The 22,693-nt window shown below is 39.3% G+C and overlaps 2 protein-coding genes across 2 annotated transcripts in view; one reads left to right on the plus strand and one right to left on the minus strand.

Moving 5' to 3' along the window:
* CFAP53 (cilia and flagella associated protein 53) overlaps positions 1-22,693 on the minus strand; it is a 67,788-nt gene that overhangs the window by 37,301 nt on the left and 7,794 nt on the right. The window lies entirely within an intron of this gene.
* LOC132502972 (BAG family molecular chaperone regulator 1-like) lies at positions 17,196-17,778 on the plus strand. The gene has a single exon (XM_060119293.1). The coding sequence runs from the start codon at positions 17,224-17,226 to the stop codon at positions 17,776-17,778; it is 555 nt and encodes a 184-aa protein (XP_059975276.1). The 5' UTR covers positions 17,196-17,223.

The following is a 22,693-nucleotide window of genomic DNA, read 5'->3' on the forward strand; positions in this document are numbered from 1 at the left end:
TAGAGGTGTGTCAGGTACAACTATTGAATGTAATAACCCGCAAAGTATTAGCAAAATAACAGAATTAATTTTTGGTAATGACTTTTTCAAGTTGGTCGCTTCTCAAACAAACTTGTATCACCAACAGAATGAAAAATCATATAAAAATATGATAAGGCTTTAAAATGGACTGATGTAACCAATAGTGACTGAAGAAGTTTCTTGGATTAATAATTTTGATGGGACAAATAAGAAAGTCACACTGGAAAGAATAGTCGGTTGATCCCTTACTTGAAACCTATCTTTCCAAAGATTATGATGAGAAGAAGGTTCGAACAAATAATGACATTTCTTCACTTTAATGATAACTTGGAAACTCCACTTCCTGCAGACAGAATTTCAAAAGTTAAGCCTCTTTTGGATTATTTTCTACCAAAATTTCAATTGATCTATATACTCAAACAAGAGCTATCATTTGATGAGGCAATGATAAAGTGGAGAGGATGACTCAGATTCAAAACCTATAATCCCGGAAAACTTACAAAATATGGAATTTTGGTCAGGATGGTTAGCAAAAGTGAAAGTGGATATATATGCAACCTTGAGATTTACATGGGTGAAGAAAAGAAACTTCAAGAAACAGTTTCAGTCCTACAACCTTATCTTAGTTCATGGCACCATATTTACCAAAACAATTATTACAACAGTGTGTCCACATCTGAAATATCGTTGAAAAATAAAACCAGAGTTTGTGTGACTATAAGAGATAATCGTGGTCTACCAAACCAATTAAAGGATAAATCTAAAAATCTACAGAGGGGAGAAATGACATTCTTATGGAAGGGAGAAGTGATCCTTCTTATATGGAAAGACAAGAGGTTAGTCCGCATGGTGACAGCTATTCATGACGACTCCATAGCATCTACAGGAAAGGAAGACAGGAGGAGTGGCCATCAGATAACTAAGCCCACTTGTCTAATACAGTATAATAAATATATAAGGAGTTGATCGATCCAATCAATGCCTGGAAAACTTCAATATCCTCTGAAAAACTCAAAAATGGTATAAGAAAGTGGGTTTCTATTTGAGTAATTGCAGTTTATTCAATGTGTTTAAATTTTATTGTAGCTTTAATGCACAGAATAAAATGACTTACAAGCAATATTTGTTAGCAGTAGCTAGAGAATTGGTAACTGAGCATTCTGGTGAATGTAGTGGTAGTCCCACACCTGGTCCTTCTTGTGGCGTTTCTAAAAGAGCCCCCCGCAAAGATCTACCTTGTCAACTGTCAAGTAAAATAAAATAACATATTCTAGAGGAAATAATATCCAGAGGACTAAAAAAAAAAAAAAAAAAATGTCACCAGAAAGTGTAGAGTCTGCTCTTCCAGGGGAAAGTGCAGTGAAACATGGTATATTTGTAATAGATGTTCTGTTCCCCTGCACTGAGGTGCCTGCTAGGGCCTATCACACTCTAACGAAATATTAGAATGCTTTCGTAAGACATGTACAAAGTTTCAAATAAATACATTAAGTGCAAAAAAAGTTGTTGATATTTACTCAAACGTGCGTGTTTCAATATTCACTTACAAAACAAATCTTTGGCCACAGGCATTAGTTTATGCAAAAAAATCCCCCAGTCAATAATGTGTTAACACTACATGAATGAGCTCATATCATAAACATTCCTTTAGATCAGTAGGTCTTCAAGCTTTTTTGATTATGTATGTCTTTCAGTAAAAAAACTTCTAAGCACCCACAACATTGCTTATAAATTATATGAGGTTATTAATATGTAACTATATCATATAAATTATTTATATGCAAAAATTAAAATTAAAATAGATGAGCTAAAAACATCAAATAGAATATCTATCTATTTTAATGATAATAATCATTAATAAGAGGAAAACTCTTTGTCAGTGCTTCACATGGTACTTTCACACATAAAATCTTATTTCATCCTCATAAGTGCCTTATAACTTAGATGGGGCAACAAGTATTATCCCAATTTTAGAGTTAAAGAAATCGAAACCTGGCACTTCCCTGGTGGTCCAGGGGTTAAGACTCCACACTCCCAATGCAGGGGATCTGGGTTCAATCCCTGGTCAGGGAACTAGGTCCTGCATGCCACAACTAAAAGATCCCATGTGCTGCAACTAAAGATGCTGCATGTGGCAATGAAGATACCACATGCCACAACTAAGACCCGGTGCAGCCAAGTAAATAAATAAATATTTTTAAAAAAGAGGGACTTCCCTGGTGGTGCAGTGGTTAAGAACCCTCCTGCCAATTCAGGGGACACGGGTTCGAGCCCTGGTCTGGGAAGATCCTACATGTTGTGGATCAACTAAGCCCATGTGCCACAACTATTGAGCCTGCACTCTAGAGCCTTGAGCCACAACTACTGAGCCCATGTGCCATAACTACTGAAGCCCGTGGACCTAAAGCCCATGCTCCGCCACAAGAGAAGCCACTGCAATGAGAAGCACGCACACTGTAATGAAGAGTAGCCCTTGCTCACCGCAACTAGAGAAAGCCCACGCACAGCAACGAAGACCAAACGCAGCCAAAAATAATTAAATAAAAAATAATAATAAAAGAAAAGAAAGAAAGAAATAGAAACTCAGGGAGCCTAAGTATCTTTCCAAGCCACAGAGCCAGGAGTAGTAATATTATTAGCAACAGTTATTAAGTGCTTACTATTTACCAGGCACTGTTCTAAGCACTTTACATGTCTGAACTCTTACGATCTTCATAACAACCAATGTTGCAACAAACACTATTGTAAGCTAATTATTATTATTATTTTATCCCCAGTTTACAGATGAGGAGATGAAGGCACGGAGCTGTTAAGTATCTTACGTAATTTCATACATTCAATATGTAGTAAAGCAGGGACTGAAGACCTGGCAGTCTGGTCCTGGAGTTCCTTGGTACTTCATTATATCATCAAGTGTTCTGACCACACACCCTAGGATCTTCATTTAATAAAAACACCACAAAATACTAAAAAGCCAAAAAAAATCCTTCCTTAATCTGGGGTCCAATCACTGTGTACACATATAGGACATTTAAAAAGAAATCTGGGGCACAGAGGGAACATACCTCAACATAATAAAGGCCATGTATGACAAACCCACAGCTAACATCATACTCAACAGTGAAAAACTGAAAGCATTTCCACTAAGCTCAGGAATAAGACAAGAATGCCCACTCTCACCACTTTTATTCAACAGTTTGGAAGTCCTAGGCACAGCAATCAGAGAAGAAAAAGAAATAAAAGAAATTCTAATTGGAAACAAAGAAGTAAAACTGTTTGCAGACGACATGATACTATACATAGAAAAATCCTTACAGACACCACCAGAAAACTACTAGAGCTCATTGGTGAATTTGGTAAAGTTGCAGGATACAAAATTAATATCAGAAATATGTTGCATTTCTATACACTAACAACAAATTATCATAAAGAGAAATTAAGGAAACAATCCCATTTACCATCACATCAAAAAGAATAAAATACCTAGGAATAAACCTACCTAAGGAGGTAAAAGACCTGTACTTGGAATGCTAAAAGACTCTAATGAATGGAATTGAAGATGACACAATGAAATGGAAAGATACACTGTGTTCTTGGATTGGAATAATTAATATTGTTAAAAAAGGATCATACCACACCCAAGGCAATCTACAAATTCAATGCAACCCCTATCAAAATACCAATGGCATCTTTCACAGAAACAGAACAAATAATTTTAAAATCTGTATGGAAACACAAAAGACCCCAAATAACTAAAGCAATCTTGAGAAAGAAGAATACAGCTGGAGAAACCATGCTCCCTGACTTCAAACTATACCACAAAGCTACAGTAATCACAACAGTATGGTACTGGCACAAAAACAGACACACAGATCAATGGAACAGAATAGAGAGCCCAGAAATAAACCCATGAACTTATGGTAAATTAATCTATGACAAAGGAGGCAAGAATATACAATGGAGAAAATACAGTCTCTTCAATAAGTATTGGGAAAACTGGACAGCTACATGTAGAATAATGAAATCAGAACATTCTCTAACATCATATATAAAAGTAAGCTCAAAATGGATTAAAGATCTAAATGTAAGAGTGGATACCATAAAACTCCTAGAGGAAAACATAGACAAAAGACTCCTTGACATAAACCATACCAATATTTATTTGGATCTGTCTCCTAAAACAAGGGAAATAAAAGCAAAAATAAACAAACGGGACCCAATTAAACTTAAAAGCTTTTGCACAGCAAAATAAACCATCAACAAAATGAAAAGACAACCTACTGAATGGGAGAAAATATTTGCAAATGATATGACTGCTAAGGGGTTAATATCCAACATATATAAACAGTTCATAAAATTCAACATCAAAAGAAAAGAAAAAAAAAGCCCGATTAAAAAATGCGCAGAAGAACTGAAGACATTTCTCCAAAGAGGATATGCAAATGGCCAAAAAGCATTTGAAAAGATGCTCAGCATGGTTAATCATCAGGGAAATGCAAATCAAAACCACAATGAGGGGATTCCCTGGTGGTCCAGTGGTTAGCACTCCATGCTTTCACTGCCGAGGGCCCAGGTTCAATCCCTGGTCGGAGAATTAAGATCCCACGAGGCACGAGGCATGGCCAAAAAGAAAAAAGAAAGAAAGAAACAAACAAAACCACAAGGAGATATCACCTTGCACCTGTCAGATGGCTATCGTCAGGGGAGACCTTCAAGCTGGCAGAGTAAGACGTGGAGATCACCTTCCTCCCCACAAATACATCAGAAATACATCTACATGTGGAACAATTTCTACAGAACATGTACTGAACGCTGGCAGAAGACCTCAGACCTCCCCAAAGGCAAGAAGCTCCCCACGTACCTGGGTAGGGCAAAAGAAAGAAGAAAAAACAGACAAAAGAATAGGGACAGGACCTGCACCTCTGGGAGGGAGCTGTGAAGGGGAAAAAGTTTCCACACACTAGGAAGCCCCTTCACTGGCGGAGACAGGTGGCGGAGGTGGGAAGCTTCAGAGCCACGGAGAAGAGCACAGCAACAGGGGTGCAGAGGGCAAAGCGGACAGATTCCAGCACAGAGGATGGGTGCCGACCAGCATTCAACAGTCTGAGAGGCTTGTCTGCTCACTTGCCAGGGTAGGTGCGGGCTGGGAGCTGAGGCTCGGGCTTTGGAGGTCGGATCCCAGGGAGAGTACTGGGGTTGGCTGCGTGAACACAGTCTGAAGGGGCTAGTGCACCACAGCTAGCTGGGAGGGAGTCCGGGAAAAAGTCTGAAACTGCCTAAGAGGCAAGAGACCATTGTTTCGGGGTGCATGAGGAGAGGGGATTTAGAGCACCTCCTAAACGAGTTCCACAGATGGGCGCGAGCTGTGGCTATCAGCATGGATCCCAGAGACAGGCATAAAATGCTAAGGCTGCTGCTGCAGCCACCAAGAAGCCTGTGTGCAAGCACAGGTCACTATCCACACCTCCATCCCGGGAGCCTGTGCAGCCCACCACAGCCAGGGTCCCGTGATCCAGGGACAACTTCCCCGGGAAAGCACACGGTGCACCTCAGGCTGCTGCAACGTCATGACAGCCTCTGCCGCCGCAGGCTTGCCCCGCATTCCATACCCCTCCCTCTCCCCGGCCTCAGTGAGCAAGAGCCCCCACCCGAATCAGCTGCTACTTCAACCCTGTCCTGTCTGGGTGAAGAACAGACGCCCTCAGGCACCCTACACACAGAGGCGGGGCCAAATCCAAAGCTGAACCCCAGGAGCTGTGCGAACGAAATAGAGAAAGGGAAATTTCTCCCAGCAGCCTCAGGAGCAGCGGATTAAACCTCCACAATCAACTTGATGTACCCTGCATCTGTGGAATACCTGAACAGAAAATGAACCATCCCAAAATTGAGGCAGTGGACTTTGGGAGCAACTGTAGACTTGGGGTTTGCTTCCTGCATGTAATTCGTATCTGGTTTTATGTTTACGTTAGTTTAGTATTTAGAGTTTATTATCATTGGTAGGTTTGTTGATTGATTTGGTGGCTCGCTTCCTTTTTTTCATATATATATATATATATATATATATATTTCCTTTTTCTCTTTTTGTGAGTGTGTATGTGTATGATTCTTTGTATGATTTCATCTGTATAGCTTTGCTTTTACCATTTGTCCTAGGGTTCTGTCTGTCCTTTTTTTTCTTTTAGTATAGTTTTTAGCACTTTTATCATTGGTGGATTTGTTTTTTAGTTTGGTTGCTCTCTTCTGTATTTCTTTCCTTTTTAAATTACTTTTTAATTTTTAATAATTAAAAAATTTATTTTAATAACTTTCTTTTCTTTCTTTCTTTCTTTCTTTCTTTCTTTCTTTCTTTCTTTTCTCCCTTTTCTTCTAAGCCATGTGGTTCACAGGGTCTTGGTGCTCCGGCCAGGTGTGAGGCCTGTGCCTCTGAAGTGGGAGAGCCGAGTTCAGGACGTTGGTCCACCAGAGACCTCCTGGCTTCACATAATATCAAACAGCAAAAGCTCTCCCAGAGATCTCCATCTCAATGCTAAGACCCAGCTCCACTCAATGACCAGGAAGCAACAGTGCTAGACACCTTATGCCAAACAACTAGCAAGACAGGAACACAACCACACCCATTAGCAGAGAGGCTGCCTAAAATCATACTAAGTTCACAGATGACCCAAAACACACAACCGGATGCCGTCCTGCCCACCAGAAAGACAAGATCCAGGCTCATCCACCAGAACACAGGCACTAGTCCCCTCCACCACGAAGCCTACAAAACCGACTGAACCAACCTTAGCCACTGGGGGCAGACAACAAAAACAACAGGAACTACGAACCTGCAGCCTGTGTAAAGGAGACACCAAAACACAGTAAGTCAAGCAAAATAAGAAGACAGAGAAACACACAGCAGAGGAAGGAGCAAGGTAAAAATCCACCAGGCCAAACAAATGAAGAGAAAATGGGCAGTCTACCTGAAAAAGAATTCACAGTAATGATAATAAAGATGATCCAAAATCTTGGAAATAGAAGAGAAAATACAAGAAACGTTTAAGAAGGACCTAGAAGAAATAAAGACCAAACAAACAATGATGAACAACACAATAAACGAAGTTAAAAATTCTCTAGAAAGAATCAGTAGCAGAATAATTGAGGCAGAAGAATGGATAAGTAACCTGGAAGATAAAATAGTGGAAATAACTACTGCAGAGCAGAATAAAGAAAAAAGAATGAAAACAACTGAGGACAGTCTCAGAGACCTCTGGGACAACACTAAATGCACCAACATTCAAATTAGAGGGGATCCAGAAGAAGAAGAGAAAAAGAAAGGGACAGAGAAACTATTTGAAGAGATTATAGTTGAAAACTTCCCTATATGGGAAAGGAAATAGTTAATCAAGTCCAGGAAGCGCAGAGTCCCATATGGGATAATTCCAAGGAGAAACATGCCAAGACACATATTAATCAAACTATCAAAAATTAAATAAAAGAAAAAACATTAAAAGCAGTAAGGGGGGCTTCCCCGGTGGCGCAGTGGTTGAGAGTCCACCTGCTGATGCAGGGGAAACAGGTTCGTGCCCCGCTCCGGGAAGATCCCACATGCTGCAGAGCGGCTAGGCCCGTGAGCCATGGCTGCTGAGCCTGCGCATCTGGAGCCTGTGCTCCACGACGGGAGAGGCCACAACAGTGAGAGGCCCGCGTACTGCAAAAAAAAAAAAAAAAAAAAAAAAAAAAAGCAGCAAGGGAAAAGCAACAAATAACATACAAGGGAATCCCTATAAGGATAACACCTGATCTTTCAGCAGAAACTCTGCAAGCCAGAAGGGACACCCAGGACATATTCAAAGTGATGAAAGGGAAAAACCTACAACTAAGATTACTCTATCCGGCCAGGACCTCACTCAGATTCAACGGAGAAATTAAAACCTTTACTTACAGACAAGCAAACACCAAGAGAATTCAGCACCATCAAACCAGCTTTACAACAAATGCTAAAGGAACTTCTCTAGGCAGGAAACACAAGAGAAGGAAAAGATCTAAAAAAACAAACCCAAAACAATTAACAAAATGGTAACAGGAACATACATATCAATAACTAACTTAAATGTAAATGGATTAAGTGCTCCAACCAAAAGACATAGACTGGCTGAATGGATACCAAACAACACCCATATATACATTGTCTACAAGAGACTCACTTAAGACCTAGCGACACACACAGACTGAAAGTGAGAGGATGGATAAAGATATTCCATGCAAAAGGAAATCAAAAGAAAGCTGGAGTAGCAATTCTCATATCAGAAAAAATAGACTTTAAAATAAAGACTATTACAAGATACAAAGAAGGACACTACATAATGATCAAGGGATCAATTCAAGAAGATACAACAATTGTAAATATTTGTGGACTCAACATAGGAGCACCTTAACACACAAGGCAAATGTTAACAGCCATAAAAGGAGAAATCAACAGTAACACAATCATAGTAGGGGATTTTAACACCCCACTTTCACCAATGGACAGATCAGCCAAAATGAAAATAAATAAGGAAACACAAGCTTGAAATGATACATTAAACAGATGGACTTAATTGATATTTTATAGGACATTCCAGCCAAAAACAACAGCATACACTCTCTTCTCAAGTATTCATGGAACATTCTCCAGGATAGATTATATCTTGGGTCACAAATCAATCCTTGGTAAATTTTAAAAAATTGAAATAGTATCAAGTATCATTTCTGACCACAACGCTATGAGACTAGACATCAATTACAGGAAAATATCTGTAAAAAATACAAACACATGGAGGCTAAACAATACACTACTAAAAAACCAAGAGATCACTGAAGAAATCAAAGAGGAAATAAAAAATACCTGGAAACAAATTACAATGAAAACACGATGACCCAAAACTTATGGGATGCAGCAAAATCTATTCTAAGAGGGAAGTTTATAGCAATACAATCCTACCTTAAGAAACAAGAAACACCTCAAATAAACAACGTAACTTTACACTTAAAGCAATGAGAGAAAGAAGAACAATAAAACCCCAAAGTCAGCAGAAAGAAAGAAATCATAAAGATCAGATCAGAAATAAACAAAATAGAAAAGAAGGAGATGATCTCAAGATCAATAAAACTAAAAGCTGGTTCTTTGAGAAGATAAACAAAATTGATAAAATATTAGCCAGACTCATCAACAAAAAAAGGGAGAAGGCTCAAATAAACACAATTAGAAATGAAAAAGGAGAAGTAACAACTGACACTGCAGAAATGCAAAGGATCATGAGAGATTACGACAAGCAACTATATGATGGTAATATGGACATCATGGAATTATGGACAAATTCTTAGAAAACCACAACCTTCCGAGACTGAACCAGGAAGAAATAGAAAATATGAACAGACCAATCACAAGCACTGAAATTGAAACTGTGATTAAAAATCTTCCAACAAACAAAAGCCCAGGACCAGATGGCTTCACAGGCGAATTCTATCAAACATTTAGAGAAGAGCTAACACCTATCCTTCTCAAACTCTTCCAAAATATAGCAGAGGGAGGAACTCTCCCAAACTCATTCTACGAGGCCACCATCACCTTGATACCAAAACCAGACAAAGATGTCACAAAGAAAGAAAACTACAGGCCAATATCACTGATGAACATAGATGCAAAAATCGCCAACAAAATACTAGCAAACAAATTCCAACGGAACATTAAGAGGATCATACACCATGATCAAGTGGGGTTTATCTCAGGAATGCAAGGATTCTTCAATATATGGAAATCAATCAACGTGATACACCATATTAACAAAAGGAAGGAGAAAAACCATATGATCATCTCAATAGATGCAGAGAAAGCCTTCGACAAAATTCAACACCCATTTATAATAAAAACCCTGCAGAAAGTAGGCATAGAGGGAACTTTCCTCAACATAATAAAGGCCATATATGACAAACCCACAGCCTACAGTGTCCTCAATGGTGAAAAACTGAAACCTTTTCCACTAAGATCAGGAAGAAGACAAGGTTGCCCACTCTCACCACTCTTATTCAACATAGTTTTGGAAGTTCTAGCCACAGAAATCAGAGAAGAAAAAGAAATAAAAGGAATCGAAATTGGGAAAGAAGTAGTAAAGCTGTCACTCTTTGCAGATGACATGATACTATACATACAGCATCCTAAAGATGCTACCAGAAAACTACTAGAGCTAATCAATGAATTTGGTAAAGTAGCAGGATACAAAGTGTTTGTTTGTTTGTTTGCGGTATGCGGGCCTCTCACTGTGTGGCCTCTGCCGTTGTGGAGCACAGGCTCTGGAGGCGCAGGCTCAGCAGCCATGGCTCATGGGGCTAGCCGCTCCATGGCATGTGGGATCTTCCCAGACCGGGGCACAAACCGTGTCCCCTGCATTGGCAGGCGGACTCCCAAACACTGTGCAACCAGGGAAGCCCCAGGATACAAAATTAATGCACAGAAATCTCTGGCATTCTTATACACTAATGAAGAAAAATCTGAAAGTGAAATTAAGAAAACACTCCCATTTACCACTGCAACAAAAAGAATAAAATATCTAGGAATAAACCTACCTAAGGAGACAAAAGACCTGTATGCAGAAAATTATAAGACACTGATGAAAGAAATTAAAGATGATACAAATAGATGGAGAGATATACCATGTTTTTGGATTGGAAGAATCAACATTGTGAAAATGACTCTACTACCCAAAGCAATCTACAGATTCAATGCAATCCCTATCAAACTACCACTGGCATTTTTTACAGAACTACAAGAAAAAAATTTCACAATTTGTATGGAAACACAAAAGATCCCAAATAACCAAAGCAATATTGAGAACAAAAAAAGGAGCTGGAGGAATCAGGCTCCCTGACTTCAGACTATATGACAAAGGTACAGTAATCAAGACAGTATGGTACTGGCACAAAAACAGAAATATAGATCAATGGAACAGGATAGAAAGCCCAGAGATAAACCCACGCACATATGGTCACCTTATCTTTGATAAAGGAGGCAAGAATATACAGCGGAGAAAAGACAGCCTCTTCAATAAGTGGCGCTGGGAAAACTGGACAGCTACATGTAAAAGTATGATATTAGAACACTCCCTAACACCATACACAAAAGTAAGCTCAAAATGGATTAAAGACCTAAATGAAAGGCCAGACACTATCAAACTCTTAGAGGAAAACATAGGCAGAACACTCTATGACATAAATTGCAGCAAGATCCTTTTTGACCCACTGTCTAGAGAAATGGAAATAAAAACAAAAATAAACAAATGCGACCTAATGAAACTGAAAAGCTTTTGCACAACAAAGGAAACCGTAAACAAGATGAAAGACAACCCTCAGAATGGGAGAAAATATTTGCAAATGCAGCAACTGACAAAGGATTAATCTCCAAAATTTACAAGAAGCACATGCAGCTCAATAACAAAAAACAAACAACCCAATCCAAAAATGGGCAGAAGACCTAAATAGACATTTCTCCAAAGAAGATATACAGATTGCCAAGAAACACATGAAAGAATGCTCAACATCATTAATCACTAGAGAAAAGCAAATCAAAACTACAATGAGATATCATCTCATACCGGTCAGAATGGCCATCATGAAAATATCTAGAAACAATAAATGCTGGAGAGGGTGTGGAGAAAAGGGAACCCTCTTGCACTGTTGTTGGGAATGTAAACTGATACAGCCACTACGGAGAACAGTATGCAGGTTCCTTAAAAAACTACAAATAGAACTACCATATGACCCAGCAATCCCACTACTGGGCATATACCCTGAGAAAACCATAATTCAAAAAGAGTCATGTACCACAATGTTCACTGCAGCTCTGTTTACGATAGCCAGGACATGGAAGCAACCTAAATGTCCATCGACAGATGAATGGATAAAGAAGATGTGGCACATATATACAATGGCATATTACTCAGCCATAAAAAGAAATGAAATTGAGTTATCTGTAGTGAGTTGGATGGACCTAGAGTCTGTCATACAGATTGAAGTAAGTCAGAAGGAGAAAAACAAATAGTGTATGCTTACACATATATATAGAATCTAAGAAAAAAAATATCATGAAGAGCATAGGGGTAGGATGGGAATAGAGCATGGACTTGAGGATATGGGGAGGGGGAAGGGTAAGCTGTGACAAAGTGAAAGAGTGGCATGGACATATATACACTACCAAACGTAGGGTGGATAGCTAGTGGGAAGCAGCCGCATGGCACAGGGAGATCAGCTCGCTGGTTTGTGACCACCTAGAGGGGTGCAATAGGGAGGGTGGGAGGGAGGGAGACTCAAGAGGGAAGAGATATGGGAACATATGTATATGTATAACTGATTCACTTCGTTGTAAAGCAGAAAGTAACACACCATTGTAAAGCAATTATACTCCAATAAAGATGTTAAAAAAAATACTAGCAAACAGAATCCAAAAGCACATTAAAAGGATCATACATCATGATCAAGTGGGGTTTATCCCAGGAATGCAAGTATTCTTCAATATACTCAAATCAATCAATGTGATACACCATATTAACAAATTGAAGGAGAAAAACCAAATGATCCTCTCAATAGATGCAGAAAAAGCTTTCAACAAAATTCAACACCCATTTATGATAAAAACCCTCCAGAAAGTCGGCATAGAGGGAACTTACCTCAACATAATAAAGGCCACGAATGACAAACCCACAGCCAACATTGTTCTCAATGGTGAAAAACTGAAAGCATTTTCTCCAAGATCAGGAACAAGACAAGGTTGTCCATTCTCACCACTATTATTCAATATAGTTTTGGAAGTTTTAGCCACAGGAATCAGAGAAGAGAAACAAATAAAAGGAATCCAAATTGGAAAAGAAGAAGTAAAGCTGTCACTGTTTGCAGATGACATGATACTCTATATAGAGAATCCTAAAGATGCTACCAGGAAACTACTAGAGCTAATCAATGAATCTGGTCAAGTAGCAGGATACAAAATTAATGCACAGAAATCTCTGGCATTCCTATACACTAATGATGAAAAATCTGAAAGTGAAATTAAGAAAACACTCCCATTTACCATTGCAACAAAAAGAATAAAATATCTAGGAATAAACCTACCTAAGGAGACAAAAGACCTGTATGCAGAAAATTATAAGACACTGATGAAAGAAATTAAAGATGATACAAATAGATGGAGAGATATACCATGTTTTTGGATTGGAAGAATCAACATTGTGAAAATGACTCTACTACCCAAAGCAATCTGCAGATTCAATGCAATCCCTATCAAACTACCAATGGCATTTTTCACAGAACTAGAACAAAAAATTTCACAATTTGTATGGAAACACAAAAGACCCCGAATAGCCAAAGCAATCTTGAGAACAAAAAATGGAGCTGGAGGAATCAGGCTCCCTGACTTCAGACTATACGACAAAGCTGCAGTAATCAAGACAGTATGGTACTGGCACAAAAACAGAAAGATAGATCAATGGAACAGGATAGAACGCCCAGAGATAAACCCACGCACATATGGTCACCTTATCTTTGATAAAGGAGGCAAGAATATACAGCGGAGAAAAGACAGCCTCTTCAATAAGTGGCGCTGGGAAAACTGGACAGCTACATGTAAAAGTATGATATTAGAACACTCCCTAACACCATACACAAAAGTAAGCTCAAAATGGATTAATGACCTAAATGTAAGGCCAGACACTATCAAACTCTTAGAGGAAAACACAGGCAGAACACTCTATGACAAAAATCGCAGCAAGATCCTTTTTGACCCACCTCCTAGAGAAATGGAAATAAAAAGAAAAATAAAGAAATGGTACCTAATGAAACTTAAAAGCTTTTGCACAGCAAAGGAAACCATAAAGAAGACCAAAAGACAACCCTCAGAATGGGAGAAAATATTTGCGAATGCAGCAACTGACAAAGGATTAATCTCCACAATTTACAAGCAGCTCAATATCAAAAAAAGAAACAACCAATGCAAAAATGGGCAGAAGACCTAAATAGACATTTCTCCAAAGAAGATATACAGATTGCCAACAAACACATGAAAGAATGCTCAACATCACTAATCATTAGAGAAATGTAAATCATAACTACAATGAGGTATCACCTCACACCGGTCAGAATGGACATCATCAAAAAATCTACAAACAATAAATGCTGGAGAGGGTGTGGAGAAAAGGGAACCCTCTTGCACTGTTATTGGGAATGTAAATGGATACAGCCACTATGGAGAACAGTATGGAGGTTCCTTACAAAACTACAAATAGAACTACCATATGACCCAGCAATCCCACTAATGGGCATATACCCTGAGAAAACCATAATTCAAAAAGGGTCATGTACCACAATGTTCACTGCAGCACTGTTTAGAATAGCCAGGACATGGAAGCAACCTAAGTGTCCATCGACAGATGAATGGATAAAGAAGAGGTGGCACATATATACAGTGGAATATTAGCTATAAAAAGAAATGAAATTGAGTTATTTGTAGTGAGGTGGATGGACCTAGAGTCTGTCATACAGAGTGAAGTAAGTCATAAAGAGAAAAACAAGTACTGTATGCTAACACATATATATGGAATCTAAAAAAAAAAAGGTTCTGAAGAAACTAGTGGCAGGACAGGAATAAAGACGTAGACGTAGAGAATGGACTTGAGGACACAGGGAGGGGGAAGGGTAAGCTGGGACGAAATGAGAGAAGGGCATGGACATATATACACTACCAAATGTAAAATAGATAGCTAGTGGGAAGCAGCTGCATAGCACAGGGAGATTAGCTCAGTGCTTTGTGACCACCTAGATGGGTGGGATACGGAGGGTGAGAGGGAGATGCAAGGGGTGGGGGATATAGGGATATATGTATACGTATAGCTGATTCACTTTCTTATACAGCAGAAACTCACACAACATTGAAAAGCAATTATACTCCAATAAAGATGTTTAAAAAAAAAGAATGGCTATCATCAAAAAGAACATAAATAACAATGTTGGCAACAATGTTGCAGTACTGGTAGCAATGTAAATTAGTGCAGCCACTGTGGAAAACAGCATGAAGGTTTCTCTAAAAAGTAAAAATAGAACTACCATATGACCCAGCAATTCCAGTCCTGGGTACATATCCAAAAACAAAAAACAAACACTAATTCAAAAAGACACACACACCACAACGTTCATACTAACAGTATTTATAACTGTCAAGATATGGAAGCAACCTAAGTGTCTATTAACAGATGAATGGATAAAGAAAATATGGTATATATATATATACAATGGAATACTACTCAGCCATAAAAAAGAATGAAATTTTGCCATTTGCAGCAACATGGATGGACTTGGAGAGCATTATGCTAAGTGAAATATGTCAAATAGAGAAATACAAATACCGTATGATATCACTTACATGTGGAATCCAAAAACATACAAGAAACTAATGAATATAACAAAAAAGAAGCAGACTCACAGATATAGAGAACAAACTATTGGTTACCCGTGGGGAGAGGGAAGGGGGGAAAGGCAATACAGGGGTAGGGGATTAAAAAAGTTTTTTTCATGATGTACCAACTTTTTCTCTGTGAAAGACACCCCTAAGAGGAAAAAAAAAAAAAAAAGCTATAGACTAGGAAAAAATATTTCTAAACCACATATCCTACAAAGGACTCATATCTGGAATATACAAAGAATTTTCAAAACTTAACAGCTAATCCAATTAGAAAACGGGAAAAGATATGAAGAGACACTTCACCGAATTGAATGTACACATGGCAAATAAGCATATGAAAAGTTGTACAACAATACCACCCATTAGGGAAATGCCAATAAAGGTGGCAATGAGATATCATTACACACCTGTGCTCTAATAGTGACAGTATGAAAAGCTGGCAAAGATATGGAAAAACTTAATCTTTTACACATTACTGGTAGAAATATAAAATCGTACAGCCACACTGGAAAAAATTTGTCAGTTTCTTACAAAATTAAGCATACATATAAGACCCAGCATATGGCAATTATCCTAGAGAAAGGGAAACTTATGTTCACACAAATATGTGTACACAAATGTTCATATCAGATTCATTTATAATAGTGAAAAACTAGAAACAATCAATAAGCGAATGGTTTATAGAAACTTAAGTACATCCATGCAATGGAATACTCCTCAGCAATAAAAAGGACAAACTACTGATACATGCAGCAGTTTGGATGAACCTCAAAGGCAATTCATTAACTGAAAAGAGCCCATTTCGAAAGATCACATATTGTATGATTCCATTTATATAAAACTCTTGAAATGACGAAATTATGGAGACGGAAAAGGGATCAGAAGTTGCCTGAGGTTAGGAATGATGGGGGTGACAGTGGTGGTTGTGACTATAAAGGGGAGCACAAGGGAGACCTTTAAGGTGATGGAACAGTCCTGTATCTCGACTATGGTGGGGGATTAGGTGGATCTACACATGTGACAAAATGGCACAGAATTATATACATACATTATACCAATGTCAATTTCCTCGTAGGATAGTGTGTTAGAGTTACGTAAGATATAACCATTGGGGGAAACCGGGACTGTAAGAATACATGAGATTTTTGTACTATCTTTGCAATTTCTGTGAATACATAATTATTTAAAAATAAAAAAATTTTAAATCACTGGTTATCTTGTCACTGTTATTCATTTCATTTCATTTCATTATTATTACTGAAAATAATTTTGCTGTTTAGAAGACTTGGAGCAATAAAAATGACCCGTTCGAGGGTGTCAAATATTCTAGGTATGCCACTGAATATACCTAAAAGAAATTTATGTGCTTGTCCACCAGAAGACACATACAAGAATGTCCACAGCAGCGTTATTTATAAGAATAAACTGGGGGGTGGGCAACTAGCGCAGGTCTGGCGGAGCGCGGCAGCGCTCGGAGATCGCGAGGCGACCGGGAGCGGCTGGGCCCCCGGCGGCGCGCCCCTCGGCTGGGCCGGGAGCCGCGTCAGTCGGTGCCCCCAGGCGAGCGCGGTCCGCCTCCCTCCCAGCGATCAGCCGTCCGGAGTGTGACCAGAGGGCAGGCCGGATCCACCAGGGGCGCCGCCGCCTGCGCTTGCAGGCCGCGGGTGAAGAAGAAAGCACGGCCCCGCTCGGCCCGGAGCGAAGAGGCGGCCCTGAGTGAAGAGGTGGCCCGGAGCGAGGGAATGGCGGCAGCCGGGCTCAGCGTAACCGTCACCCACAGCAATGAGAAGCACGATCTTCAAGTTATCCCGCAAGAGGGCTGTAGTGAACCAATTGTCCAAAACCTGGCCCAGGTTGTTGAAAAGGCCACAGGGGTCCCGCTGCCTTTTCAGAAACTCATATTTAAGGGAAAATCTCTGAAGGAAATGGAGACGCCATTGTCAGCACTTGGAATACAAAATGGTTGCCGGGTCACGTTAATTGGGAAAAAGGACAGTCCAGATGAAGAAGTTGAAATAAAGAAGTTGAAAGATTTGGAGAAGTCTGTGGAGAAGATAGCTGACCAACTGGAAGAGTTGAGTAAAGAGCTTACTGGAATCCAGCAGGGTTTTCTGGCCAAGGATTTGCAAGCTGAAGCTCTCTGCAAACTCGACAGGAGAGTAAAAGCCACAATCGAGCAGTTTATGAAGATCTTGGAAGAGATTGACACACTAGTTCTGCCAGAAAATTTCAAAGACAGTCGAATGAAAAGGAAGGGTTTGGTGAACAAGATTCAGGCGTTCCTAAGCTGCATGTGATACAGTGGAGCACAGCATCTGCCAGGAGACGGAGGGACTGCAGGCCACAAACTTGGCCTTGGCTGACTGAGGATCACAGCAGACAAGGATAAGGCCACCTCCTCAGGAACCATAATGTGCCCTTCAGGAACCCTGGCCCAGTCCAGACCCCCTGCTGAGCTCTGCCCACCCACCCAGTGTACAGTGCGGGGGGGAGGTCCCAGGGCTCCTTGGGCATATCCTTCTACAGCTTTTCCCTCTGTACACCCTCCCCCGGGGCAGTTTCAGTTTCCTGGGCTTTCAACCACCTCTGCATGCTGTTGGCCGCAAATCTGTCTCTGGCCTGGACCTCTGTCTTAGACTCCAGGCCTGTTCATGTGATTGTCCATTGTACATCGCCACTGGGATGTCCCAGAGGCTCCACTGTCCATGAACATCATCACCCCACAAACTTGCCACACACACCCTGCCCCCCGCCACATGGCACCACCAGCCACCCAAGCCTACAAGTTAGAAACCAGCATGTTGTTCTTGCTTCCTTCCTGCCTGTGAACCCCTCACATCCAATCTCACAGCTTATCGATTCTATGCCCAATGTAACCATGAGTCTTTAATTATCATGATCGTTTTCCAAGTTAGGACAGTGTCCATCTGTCTAGAGTATTGCAGCTTCCAAAGACTTTGTTCTCTTCTGTGTTCTCACTTAGCTCTGGCCGGCTCAAGGTCTTACGAATGAAGAAATGAGACCAAATAGGAGATCCGATGTACCAAGGTCATGTTCTGGCCCTGCTCGCTCTAGACTCATTTCTTGCCTCTCCCCCATTCTCCTTTAAATGAGAATGTACTCCAGCATACCCACCTTCTTATATTTCCTGAAATATAAACTTTCTTTCCCTTCTAGATCTTTCCAAACTCATTTCTCTACTTGGAATTACCTTCCCTTGTTTCTTCTTTTTCCTACCTAATTTCTACTTATCCCTCAGGGCTGAGCTGAGGTGTCACCTCCCCTGGGAAGTCTTCCCTGCCTTGTCCTTGCCTGGTACCCACAGTACCCTGTGTGCCCCCATCTGGGCCTTTAGCATTCTGTGCTGCCGTTGGCTGACCTTAAGCTTGGCTTCCCCCTTAGACTGACTGTTTGCCCCAGGAGCCGGTAATGCTGTCTAGCTTATTATGCCCTGTTGTATCCCCAGTGCCCAGCACACAGTAGGTGTTCAATAAATAATTGTTGGCTGGAAAAAAAAAAGAATAAACTGGAAGTGACTGAAATGCCTATAACCTGGAAGATGAATAAACTGTGGTATATTCACACAATGGAATACTAAAAGGAAGAGGAGGGGAAAGGAGAGGAAGAGGAAAAATTTCATCTCACTTTATGTATACATTAAAGCCTCAATTATATTTTCAGTAATGGGGCCTGATTTAGCATCCTTGATCAAAATTTAACACCGCCCCTTCACCCTTATAATGAATTAAAACTATATTTGCTGCTCTGTATTAAAGAGTTGGTGGTATTACATTAAAAACACTGAAAACAGTTGGATTTCAAATGAATTATGGTAGTCTCCCTTATCCACCATTTCACTTTCTACAGTTTCTATTACCCACAATCAACTGTGGTCTGAAAACATTAAATGGAAAACTCCAGAAATAAACAATTCATAAGTTTTTCAATTGCACTCTGTTCTAAGTAGCGTAATGAAATTTGGCACCCACTTGGGATCTCCAACCATCAACATTTTCTGCTCCTGACATCAACCATCAACATCGTCACTGATCAATGATCCAGGATCACTCGAAGCAGGTGATCCTGCTTCTGACGTGTGGTCAGAAGGCCAGTAGCCTAATGCTACATCACAACGTCTACATCATTCACTTCACTTCATCTTACTTATCACATAGACATTTTATCATCTCACATCATCACAAGAAGGGTGAGTACAGTACAATAAGATACTTTGAGACAGAGAGATAGACCACATTCACGAATTTTATTACAGTATATTGTTACAACTGTTCCATTTCATTATTGTTGTTAATCTCTGACTGTGTCTAATTTATAAATTAAACTTTATCACAGGTCTGTATGTACTGGAAAAAACATAGTATATACAGAATTTGGTACTCGCCCCGGTTTCAGACATTTACTGGGGATGGATAAGGGGGGCTAGTGTATATTGTTGCAGGATATAACTGTTTCTTCAAAAATTCTAACTAGCAAGTTATACAATTTGAAGTTGTATACTTAGTTATATAAGATCTCTATGAAATCTGTAAAAATTGTTACCAAATTAATATGTATTTTAAGAGCACAAACCACTTATGAAACTTCATTTTTATTACTGTGTCAAAAAACATTTACTAGAGAGTGGAAAATATATTAATGGTCCATTGAAATTCACTTCCCAGTGTCCCCTTTGCCCCTTACAGCATCTTCTCCTCTAGCAGCCAGTAGGGAGAATCCAGATCCTGCCAAAGACAGGATGTGAGGCTATGTTTTACATACACTCGAGAGAACAAGAAGTGTGGAGCAGGTGCATCTATAGAAAAGGTCTGAGAAAGGTCTCAGAAACCCTAGCTGGGATGCTTGGTGACAGTATTTCTTTCCTGAGGCCAGCTAGTAAAAACTGGAGGAGGTAAATACTTCTTTAAATGCAAAGACAGCAACACAAGACTTCGAAGCATACGAAAAATCAAGGAAACATACACCAACAAAGGAACACGATGATTTTCTAATAACCAATCCTAAAGAAATAAAGTTCTACAAATTACCTGATGAAGAATTCCAAACAATTGTTTTAAGGAAGGTTGGCAAGCTACAAGAGAACACAGATAGACAATGCAACAAAATCAGGAAAACAACACAGGAACAGAATGAGAAATTCAACAGAGGTAGAATCATCAAAAAGAACCAAACAGAAGTTCCAGAGCTGAAGAATACAATGAATGAAACGAAAACTCCAAGACACAGCATCAACATCAGGCGTGAACAAACCAAACAGAGGATGAAACCTGAGAACTCAAAGCCAGGCAATTTGAAATTATCTAGTCAGCGTGTCCGAATGGATAAAAAACAAGATCCAACGATGTGCTGCTTCCAAGAGACTTGCTTCAGCTTTAAGGATACACGTATCTTTAAGGTGAAGGGATCGAACAAGATAGTTCATGCAAGTAGAAACCAAAAGAGAGCAGAGGTAGCTACACTTATGTTAGACAAAATACACTTTAACTCAAAAGCTGTAATAAGAGAGAAAGAAAGTCATTATATAATGATAAAAGGGTCAATTCATCAAGAGGATATAACAATTATAAATACAGATTCATCCCTTGGTATCCGCAGGGGATTTGTTTGAGGACCTGCTACAGATACCAAAACCCACAGATGCTCAAGTCCTGTAGTCAGCCCTCCACATCCCTGGTTCCACATCTGCGAATTCAACTAATCCCAGATCATGTAGTACTGCATTTATTGAAAAAACTACGTTTAAGTGGACCTGCACAGTTCATATCTGTGTTGTTCAAGGGGTCAGCTATATATGCACCCAACATGAGAGCACTCAAATATGTTAAGCAAATATTAACAGATATCAAAGTAGAAACAGACAGCAGTGCAGTAATAGTAGGGAACTTCAATACTCCACTTTCAACAGTGCATAGATCATCCAGACAGAAAATCAGTAAGGAAACACTGGATTGAACCATACTTTAGATCAAATGCACCTAACAGACATACACAGAACATTCCATCTAATAGCAGCAGAATACACGATCTTCTCAAGTACACATGGAACATTCTCCAGGACAGATCACATGCTAGGTCACAAAAAGGTCTTAACAGATTTAAAAAGATTAAAATCATATAAGTATCTTTTCTGACCACAACGGCATAAAACTAGAAACCAAACACCAGAGGAAAGCTGGAAAATTAACAAATATGTGGAAATTAAACAACACACTCCTGAATAACCAATGGGTCAAAGAAGAAATGAAAAGGGAAATCAAAAAATATCTTAAATGAAAACAGAAATACAACATACCCAAACTTATGGGATGCAACAAAAGCAGCTTTAAGAGGGAAGTTTATAGCAATAAACACCTATATTAAGAGAAAAGAAAGATCTCAAATAAACAACCTGACTTTAAACCTCAAGGAACTATAAAAAGAACAAACTAAGCCCAAAGTAAGCAGAAGGAAGAAAATAACAAAGATGAGGGCAGAAATAAATGAAATAGAGACTAGAAAAATGATAAAACATATCAATGAAACTAAAGCTGGTTTTTTGAAAAGATAAACAAAATTGACAACATTTAGCTGGACTAGCTAAGGAAAAAAGAGAGAAGATTTGAATAAATAAAATCAGAAATGAAAGAGGAAACATTACAACTGATACTGCAGTAATACAAGGGATCATGAGAGACTGTTATGAACAATTATATGCAAACAAATTAGATAATCTAAAAAATGGATAAACTCCTAGACACATATAAACTACCAAGGCTAAATCGTGACGAAATAGAAAATCTGAAAAGACCAATAATGAGTAAGGAGATTGAATCAGTAATCAAAAATCTACCAATAAAGAAAAGTCCAGGACCAGATGCTTTCACTGGTGAGTTCTACCAAATATTTAAAGAAGAATTAATACCCATCTTTCTCAAATCCTCCAAAAAAATTGAAGAAGAGAAAACGCTTCCAATATCCCTGAATAACACAGATGCAAAAATCCTCAATATAAAACTAGCATGGCAAATTTAACAGCACATTAAAAGAAGCAGATACCATGATCAAGAGGAATTTATCCTTGGGATGCAAGGATGGTTCAACATATGCAAATCAATAAATGTGATATACCACATTAACAGAATGAAGGATAAAAATTATATGATCATCTTAATACAGAAAAAGGTTTGACAAATTCACGATAAAAAAAAACTCTCA

Source organism: Mesoplodon densirostris, chromosome 15 (genome assembly GCF_025265405.1).
Source record: "Mesoplodon densirostris isolate mMesDen1 chromosome 15, mMesDen1 primary haplotype, whole genome shotgun sequence".
NCBI classification, from domain to species: domain Eukaryota; kingdom Metazoa; phylum Chordata; class Mammalia; order Artiodactyla; family Ziphiidae; genus Mesoplodon; species Mesoplodon densirostris.

Excerpts from the sequence above, each read along its gene's own strand:
- LOC132502972 (XM_060119293.1), top strand. The coding sequence starts at position 17,224 with ATGGCGGCAGCCGGGCTCAGCGTAACCGTCACCCACAGCAATGAGAAG.